This window comes from Pollicipes pollicipes, unplaced genomic scaffold (assembly GCF_011947565.3).
Source record: "Pollicipes pollicipes isolate AB1234 unplaced genomic scaffold, Ppol_2.1 Scaffold_6686;HRSCAF=7923_pilon_pilon_pilon, whole genome shotgun sequence".
NCBI classification, from domain to species: Eukaryota; Metazoa; Arthropoda; class Thecostraca; order Pollicipedomorpha; family Pollicipedidae; genus Pollicipes; species Pollicipes pollicipes.
The window spans coordinates 37,338,847-37,348,548 of record NW_023596921.1 but is presented as its reverse complement, the minus strand read 5'-3'; the positions used below and the strand labels follow the sequence as shown (position 1 = coordinate 37,348,548).

The 9,702-nt window shown below is 59.5% G+C and overlaps 1 protein-coding gene across 1 annotated transcript; it reads left to right on the top strand.

The window, feature by feature from the left end:
- Positions 1–1,134: 1,134 nt before the first annotated feature.
- Positions 1,135–2,213, top strand: LOC119108467 (RNA-splicing ligase RtcB homolog; the record flags this gene model as incomplete). Its single annotated transcript, XM_037232035.1, is given in 2 exon segments — positions 1,135–1,299; positions 1,582–2,213. Coding segments are annotated over 2 exon segments (393 nt in total), but the record flags the coding sequence as incomplete, so codon positions are not given.
- Between the last annotated feature and the right edge of the window lie 7,489 nt (positions 2,214–9,702).

The following is a 9,702-nucleotide window of genomic DNA, read 5'->3' as shown; positions in this document are numbered from 1 at the left end:
GGAAAATTTGGCCTTTTGACTCGACACAGTGATATCAGTCATTGACTAACAATATACACTGGTGCCAATCGCGAGATCTCGCTGAGACCAATCCACCGGTGTTTTCCCGCTAGGATCTACCTTTATGTATTTGGATATGCCAGGGGAGGGGAAGTCCCATCAACCCCTCTATCAGTCCGCAGTATGAAAGCGACGAATCAGAGCGAGGGTTATGGACAAAGATTCAAGCACTGAGTGACATGTTCTCATTTCGATGACCAATTTGGAATGTGCATCATCACAGCCATATGAGAAGATGAAAATAATGTGTTAAATATTTTCTTGTCCAAAATATTCATTCAGTTAACTGAACGAAAAAACGTGAAAAGGTTGGTTTTCATCAAACTAGGTAAAGGGCCGTTTGCTTTCTTGTTATATTAGTGTAAGTTCAAGACTTAAATGGAAAGGTAAGAAGTAATTTGAATCATTAAAAGATTTGTCATTTTTGGGTCATATTCTAAACCAAAGTCCCCATATGCTAGGACTGAATCACAAAAGGCTGTCAGTCTTCAGCTATAACAAATTTCCCATTCCACACTGATGCTTGCCCAGGTGAACACAAAATGAACACTACTGGATTTGAAAACCCTGCGGCGTGTCGACAAGAAATTCTTATGACCAATTTCTCTGTGAAACAAACTAAACCTTTTTCCCTAAGCAGCGCAACGCCTGTTGAACTCATCAGATTTAGACGCGTATTTTCTGATCTCTTTAATTCCCATCGGATACCGTGGGGCTTCGGCGGCCCAGGCATCAAGCGCCGTCTAGTGTCCGAAATACCCGATGTTTTGTGTAAAATCCGTCACGAGATCTTCCGTCATTCACACGAACGCACCATTGGAATGAACCAACACAAACTGATGGGATACAAATTTTACCAGGGATGAATCCCCTGAAAAAGCTAAAATTATAACACTGTGGCCATGCGGTCTGAGCTGTTGTAGTTGTCGGAAAGATGCTGGCACGACCGGAGGTCGTCTGACACCACTCGGCACGGACTGACCGGGTAACCGGCAACATGGTGCCGGTCGAGCCCAACCGCCGTTGGCACCTGGCACCACAGAGCTGCAGTGACCAGCGGCTGACCCGCCGCAGGGCTCGACGCGGGCGTTCCCTCCGCACCACCCGATGATCCCGGTGGACTACCAGCTGACCGGGCAGCCGGTGCTCATCGGCGGCACCATGGGCACCTGCAGCTACGTGCTCACCGGCACCGAGCGGGGCATGCTCGAGACGTTCGGGTCGACCTGTCACGGGGCGGTGAGTTCGGCCCGCCAGCAGCGCCGCCTGCACCGGCCGTCGGACCGGGCGCCGGCAGGCGCGGGGCTCGCTGCCGGCTGTACGCTGACGTGGTCTCTTGTGGTGAGCGTGGCACTCTCTCGCGTACGTTTCAGACCGACTGAGTTGAAAACGAAAATGTTGTATGCAAATGAAATCGTGAATCGTGGTTGTTTGCTGCAAAATTTTGTTCTGTGCTGTTTGCGATGATTTGCGCATGCTGTCTTCCGGCGCCGCCTGTCTAACTCCGCGTTCCACCGCCAGGGGCGAGCCATGTCGCGGGCCAAGTCGCGCCGCAACCTGGAGTACCAGCAGGTGCTGGCCAAAATGAACGAGATGGGCATCTCTGTGCGCGTGGCCTCGCCCAAGCTGGTGATGGAGGAGGCGCCAGAGTCCTACAAGAACGTGACGGACGTGGTGGACACGTGCCACGCGGCCGGCATCAGCAAGAAGTGCATCAAGCTGAGGCCGGTGGCCGTTATCAAGGGCTGAGCCCCCGCCGGTGCGGTGTGACGGGAGACGTGAGGGACCGGCCCGGTGTGCTGGGCGCTCCGGGCCGGGCCGGCGGCCTGTGGAGCCTGGGCGGCCGGTGGGGAGCGGGTCGGTCCGGGCCGGGTGGGGCTAGCCGGTGACGCGCCGGCAACAGCTGGAGCTCGTGACCTCGCTGCCGCGCTGATGCTGGAAGCGAGGTCTCGCAGGGTGGGGCGTGTGCTCCGGGCGGGCTCTTCCCCGTCCCGGGCGTTGTTGGGCTGGGCCCGAGAGAATGCCCTGGAGGGAAGCTTGCGGCGGCGCGACCACGCCATGCGTCCTAACATTCTGCCTTCTCTCGGTTGCCATGCGGTGCTGTTACGTGATATTTTCCAAATGCCTCCTGAATACATTAGAGTGCTCTTGCATGTCGCAGACTGTGGGTCATTACCCAAGTGTAGAGGAACGCGCAGCATCACACGCGATGCCCCCCCCCCCTCCGCCCTCTTCCGCCCGGGAGTATGTGCTGAAGGGTGCCGACCTCTATTTAGGCCTCTGGAGATCCCTTCTGGCGTAGTGTCACAGCGTGACTGTTCTCTTTCCTATATGGAGCGCAGTGTGACAGTTATGTGATCGAACCCATGCTTTGCGGCGGGCCCACATGGCTGTCGTCTGGCCTTCACATGGCTGCCGTCTGGCCTTCGCCGGGCCCACATGGCTGCCGTCTGGCCCCCATCGGGCCCACATGGCCGTCGTCTGGCCCTCGCCAGGCTCACATGGCTGCCGTCTGGCCCTCGTCGGGCCCACATGGCTGCCGTCTGGCCCTCGCCGGGCCCACATGGCTGTCATCTGGTCCTCGCCGGGCCCACATGGCTATCGTCTGGCCCTCACCGGGCTCAGCGTATCCCGGGGCTGTTTCGGGGTCGAAGGAGACTGATGTGCGTGGATCTGACCTGGAAAGCGGGTTTGCGATGAAATAACGTGCTCGTGGCTTCTCTTTTTATGCCGTGCTGTATGCACAATTTAACGGTGCATGGTGCGTGAAATCTTTCACGCACCAGAGACCAGGATCATGTAGCGCTGGACGCCCCGTTTTCGCACCAGTAATATTAGCTGCCCAAAAACTTTACAACTGGGTGAAACCCCCTGAACAAACCTTGCTGTCATAACAGCCTAAAAGATGCGATTTTGCGAAGCTAGATGCATCTAAACTGGTGTTTGACCGCTGAACAAAGTCGTGACTACTTCACATTAACACAAATTTCGCGGACAGTCGCGAAGACAGCTTTTGATGACGGATATCCGTGTTGCCTCGATCTGAGCTACTCTTGCAGCTCATAGCTGACACAAAATATGGTACGGTGTGTGCTGAGGGTAACGGGGCGTCGAGCCGTGGCAATGTCGGCTGAGGAGGCACGGCGTGAGTATTGGCGCAGGTCGGCGAAACTTCCTGACACCCTCCATCGACCACCCGTGGTACGCTTGCACCGACAGCGTGGAGACGCCGCTGCACTGGATCAGTGCCTGGCGGGCATGCGTCCGTGTTCCAGGAGCGGGCTGCGCTGAGTCGGGGTCGCACGGCGGGCCAGGCTCTTCCGGAGCGTCGGCGTCATGGGCAGGCTGCTCCGAGCCGGGATCACGCGGCGGGCCAGACTGTTCCGAAGCGCTAGCGTCAGTTGCGATGGTCGGACAGCGGCGCGACGGCCGCACCTGTCAGCTTTCGCATCCCGCACGCAAATCGACTCCGGAAACAACCCATCTCAAAAACCCCAGCAGGCGGCCTCTCACGAAGTAAGCCGGCCCGGCCGCCTAGCACGCTGGGAGCCGCTGCGGGAAAGTTTGCCTGTGCGCCGCAGCCGGCGGCAGCTGCGTCTGCGGCGCCACAAAAAGCGCCGGCGCGCCACCCTCGCCGCGGTCGCCGCTCCCGATGTCGGCAAGAGTGAGAGCGGCGCACGCGTGCGCGCGCGGCCAAGTAGCCCACGCGGCGTCATGGTGACCTTGTTTCGCCGGCGGACGCGGTGGCGCGTGTGCGTCGGATAATGACCCGTGCGGGCCGCGTTCCTGACGCTGGCCGAGGCGGCCGGCACCGGCGTGACTGGCCGTGGCAGCGCGGCTCCGCCGGCGGCCCGATCGGGGGATGACGGAGGGCGGGCGCACTGCAGCGGGACGAGCAGCTCGTCCAGCTGCTGGGGGTGGCGCGCGATGGCTGGCGGTGGGGAGGGACGTCAGGCCGGTGGCTCACTCTTGCCCGCGATGATGTTGGAACACGTATGGCTAGAATGATGCATGCCGTATTGGCCTAGGTCAGCGGTACTCCACCGTGGGGCTTCACACCTGTGGCAGGGGCAGTGTGACGTCAGCGATGAATCATCGCGAGGCCCCACACCTGTGGCAGGGACGGGATTACCTGCACGGGCGCAGCATCATGCCGAGTAGGATGAGAGATGAAGTTATCTTAAGAAAATATGCAGTGTTCCTCACGATATGCGCTATTCTAAATCGCGCCCAAAATTTGTCTACTTTTTGTTACTAACAGAACTTTTTACAAAACCAAACTAACTAAACGGAGCAGAACTTGTACAGCAGTTACAGAACTCGTTGCCGTAAGAAAACGTCTTGAATATTTTCTGCTGCTGCAATTTAGCTCAAGAGTTCTCTTCCTAGAAGTAGCGTTTTGATCGATATGAAAACCCCCATTTGGACACAGCGCCCTCCACTTTACCAACATTTCAGTCATTTTTCATCGATAGCTTCTTGGCTCACATTCAACCAGGGCTTGGAAACGTGAGCCCGTGATATCATTCACGTTATGTCAACGTGACTTATGCATGCCGTTGTACTTCTGTGTCAGTGCGCTCGTCCGCGTTGATTTCAGGCAACATGAGAAATTTGGGGACATTGAATTGCATGACATGAAAGGACGGATGTATGTCACTATCTGCAGTCGCACAGTTCATGTTTTTGGAAATGAGGCAGTGCTGCAGCAGTGGCACGCTTCTGGGCATGGTAGGACGATGCAGACGATTTCTGCCGCATTTACGTCGCATTTGCATGGCCGTTGACCCAGTCGTTTCGCGTCGGGCAGCTCATATCGCCCTCCAGTCTACTAGATCGGCATCACAGACCGGTCGGTGGTCCGTTGGTGAAGTGCGACGCCGTCTGACCCGCGTTGACCTCAACCACTCGAGGTCACAAGGTCGCACGGAAGACCGTGGCTCGGCGTTCAACAGGTGGCCACACGCGGCTGCCGGCAGGCCCGTATTCAGAAGCCCTCTCGCGTCGATCTTCAACAGCCCACCTCGCTAACAACGCTCCTGTTGTCCACCCACCAACCGGTGACCCAACCAATGTCCCATCAGCCTCCTCACATGGCCGTGTCACAGACATCCCCACAGCGCATCGCACCTCGAGACCGCTCCCGTCGGCGTCGCCGGCGCCGGCGCCGCTGGGCGCGCCCCTGCCCGTTCAGAGGCGTCTAACGGCACCGTCGGGGCGGCGGCCGCGCCTGCCGGGCTGCCGCCGCCGCCGACCCGGCCGGCCGGCCGGCGAGCGGGCGGGTCGAATGAATGAGCGGCGCGCGGGCCGGCCGGCCGGGGCGGGCAGCGCTGGCGTCGGCCGCGCCCGGCCGCGAGCCAGCTGTCGGGCGGGGCCGGCCGCGGTGCCGCTCATCTGTGTCACGCGCCGCGCAGAACGGAGCCGCGCGCGCCGACCGGGCGACGCGCTGGGGGCGCACGAGCCCGCGGTACCGCCGCTGGCTCGGGCTGGCTCCTCCAGAGCTGAGCGTGGGGCTGCGACTCGGAGATGCCTAGGACCGCGGCTCGAACATGGTGGGAACTGCGGCCCAACCACGTACATAACACATGCAGAAGCTGGGGCTCGCGGACGTATGGGGCTGCAGTTCAGATCTGAATGAAATTGCGTCTTAGAGCTGCCGAAAGGTGCGGGTCAGAATTTCCTAGTCTCTAACATATGACAGGTGATATATTTTTTGGGCCGGGGGGGGGGGCGCTTTGACAACTATGGCCGTATCGCGCCCCGATATGTGATGGAAAGCCGCGGTTTGGAGATGAAGGGGATGCGATTAAGTCGCCAGCAAATGCAGCTGAATCGTCTGAACCGCTCCAAGTCGCCGGAGCTGCATCTAGAGCAGCCGGCAGCCGCGTCCAGAGCGGCCGCGAGTGCAACTGGGGTTTGCCCTGAACCATGTCTAAGACCGGTGTCACGGAGGCTCCGTATCCACCCACGCTGCTTCGATATGAGCTTTACATGACACTTCAGTGCTGATTGGACGAGTTAGCTGCGTGCTTGATGAGCCTGTGGTCGAAGTATGTGTCGCTGGACTTGTCACGCTCATGCCTGAGTTATGCGACGAGTTGGCTTCCTGCATTGATTGCGTCAACGCAGCGATCCGACCCAGATCCCGCGGGCGCGTGCGCTGCCACCGCGCGGATCCGATAGTCGTGCATCACCGGGTGCGGCTCGCTTCCGCGCATGCCTGAGCGTGCTAGTGTTGACCCGGGTGAGAGGCTCACACCCATCCCTGCACGGCGCACGCGCAGAGGAATGCCCCGCGGGCGCCGCCCGGTCTCTGCAGCTGGGACTCGAGAGGCACGGGCACCGGTGCAGAGGAATGGCCGGCGGTGGCCGGCCGAGTTCACGCAGCGTGAGCTCAGGTGGGGCGCGGCCGGCGCGGCTCGTGCGGGTCCCCGCACCCGGCAGCCAGCGCCGGCGGCTCTGTGACGCGCTCTTCGACCGGTGACGTCACTCGCCGGCCGCCCGGCGCCGGCTGACCGCGTTTCTGGTTCCGCGTTCCGCTCAGGTTTGTTGACCTTCAGAGCGTTAGTGGGTCAGCGGGACGGCCTCTCCAGACGCGACCCGCGCCGCCGGAGCAGCAGCCGGCCGCCCACGGCGCCGCTGCGCCAGCAGCCCGACCGAGATGGGGCTGCCGTAGTCGGGATACGGCCAGTTCTGCTGTAGGGTGGAGATGATGCTGAACAAGGTGGAGATGGGGCTGTTGTAAAGGGGACCAGGCGGAGATGAGGCTGTTTGCTAGGAGACAGATCGGGGTGTGGCCGTTTTGCCAGGTTTTAAGTGCAGATGGCGTTATCATATCAGGAGTGAATCTGACATGAGGTGGTGGCGACAGCAGCAACCCTGAAACGGGGCTCTTGTGGCTGTTCAGGTGGAAATATGAACGTCATACCTCAAGCCAACTCGAGCGAGCGGCTCCAGCGGAGCTAGCCGGAGACGAGGCTTTTTCGGAAGCCAGGCGGATATGAGGTGTTAAGCCAAGAGCTAGGCGAATGCTGAGCTATCGTGCCAGATTTCAGCTGTCGAAACAGCGACAGAGACCCACTGAATCACCATTGGTCTCTGCTATATCGAGTTAGAGCATTATGGCCGAGGCCGACACCAGGCAAACAGAGGATGCTGAGAAATTACAAGCGCAATCTCGGCTGGAGACTGCGTTAGCAGGCGCAGCGATCGCTCCAGCGTTGGATGAAATCTAACCGATTTTAAGATTTTGACATAAAAAAGAGCTCGCTGCGACAGCTTTGCCACATTGACTTCTCCTATAGTTTTCCATCGTGAGACAGGTTGCTTTGCGGGTGCCGTAGGCCATGGGGACTTACCGCTCGACACATGGCTCTCTCACACCCAGCACGTCCACCCTCCTTAACTTCACATCGCTGATGTCAATGTGGCGTTATTCGCACTGCGGCGGCAGCTCTCCCATCACTGAGCAATACTGAGCCGGCCGCCCGGCTGACCGGCGGCGGGCTGACCGTGGTCTGGGGGGGGGGGGGGGGGGGCGCTGATCCATGTCGTGAGTGGCGGCGGCGCTCGTGTCCGGCGCGAACTTTTTCTCTCCTTTCGACACGGAGCTATTGTGTGGGCGCACCGCCGGATCGAAAGCGCAGGGCTTTCTGGCCGGCTTTCACGGCTGGCGGCGGAGCGTGCGCCGCCCGCCGATCAGGGTCGAGGTGGCCATCCTGTGCCCGGGTCAACCGCGCTGCGGCCGCCCTGTGTCTGCCCAAAAACCACACCGAGTTGTTCGGGATCCATTTGGCGACAAATGCTACGCGTTGCGGATAACAATGCGTGTTTTACACCTCATAATGTCCATGTCTATCCCAGGTAGGTATGGTATCTGTCAAAGTTGTCGCATGCTTTTTGCACGTGCTGCTGGACGTGCGGTTTCAGAAGGCGTCGTGGCCTACCAATGTCGTGGGCCTCATCTGCCTGTTCCGCCGGGTTCACCACAAGTAAAAGTGGGCGAATAAGTGCATAGGCAGCATTTCACCAACGATAGTGCCGTCTCGGTGAGCGAAGCCTCCATTAAAAGCCTCGTTCGGCCAATATGCTGCCAGTGAGACTTCCCAGAACGCTAGCCATGCGTATGATCCCATTCTCAGGTGAAGAGCGCGGCGCCTCGCTGGATGCGTCCAAAGCTGAGCCGCCACCGGCCGATACCGCGCTTCACTAAGCCATTGTGCGCCACCGGGTCACGGCGGGGCGTCGCCCCACTGCCAATAGCAGAACCAGGCAACGACTCGACGCCGGGAGGCGATTTCAGTGTCGTCGTAATGTACCCGTTAATCAAGCCGATCGGCCTGGTAATGAAGTCTGGTGGATTGGAATGCAGCTAATAAAGATGGTAATACAATGGCTTACGCCGGTTTGTTGTTGCATTTGTGTGGAGATACTTCCGCAGTGGGTTCTTCCGATGAAGTCAGTTTGCCACACACATACTGGTCGTTTGGGTCACGACCGACTGGTTATGGCCATTTCAGGGCCACGGGATGAAGAGAATGGGTAACGTTGGGGTGGGACTACATGCACCCGGGGACCCAACAGTCGGGACCCAATCCGACCGGACGGGGTCCCCACCAGGATGCACTTTAGCCCACTCGTAGCTGACGCGTGCAGCCTGCTCTGGACATGGTCCGTCGCGAGGAGGCAGGATAAAGTGAGAAAGATGATAGCAGGGGCGGATAGCGACCTGCGCAAGCCAAGCGACCTCTCATTGGCGTCCTGGCGCGGCGGTACCCCTCACCAAAGACTCCGTATTGACCGGCTACAGCGATACCTGACCGCGGTGACCGACCACCGGCGGCGCGTGTCCACACGCCCGATAACCGAGGACGGGCGCCGGAAAGTCCAGCCTGTCGTCCGTATGCAGGGCGGCCCCCAGGGCTTCCACCGCGCGCAGCCTCCCAGGTGGCCGGGACGGCCGGTGGTGGCGCTGCCGTCGGCCGCCGTTTGCGCGCCGGCATCGTGCTGCGGCTCGGAACAGCCGCGGGCTGCCGCTCGCCACACGGGTCCTCTGCACGGAGGGATGGCTTCCGTTCGAAAGTGATGCTGCAGAATCGCAGAGGGCGCCGGGTGGCTAGATGGAGCGCGGTGTGGCCCAATCATTGTTGGCAGGTAGAAGCAGGTCACACGTTGGCTTTTGTCCCGTGAAGAAAACATGCACTTACGAGTCAGGGCGCGTTTAATGGCGAAGTCGGTGGCATATGGTCGGCAATGAATCTGCCGTCAAGAAAGCGGCACGGTACGCCACCAAGCCCTGCGTGGCAATGACATTGATTGCCAGGATTAGATTGCACATTGAATGTACACAACTTCTTAATTATCACGGGGAATGTTCTGTGGATGAAGTAAAAGGCCTGCAATAGCGTCTAATTGCTATTTAATTGCACCGATGGCACCACAAAGCTGCTTTCCCGGCCCAGTTAGCGTGGGGGTGATTTTGTGTGTGGGCGTTGCAGGTCCTGCCCACGTCCCCACCCGGTCACGACTTTATGAGCCGTGCCAGACGGGCTGGCAGGGCCCACTTCGGCCAGCAGCTTAAGTGCTCGAGTGGCTGGTAGAAAGCGTCATCAGCACGTCGCCTCGGCGGCTTTCGGGGGCACG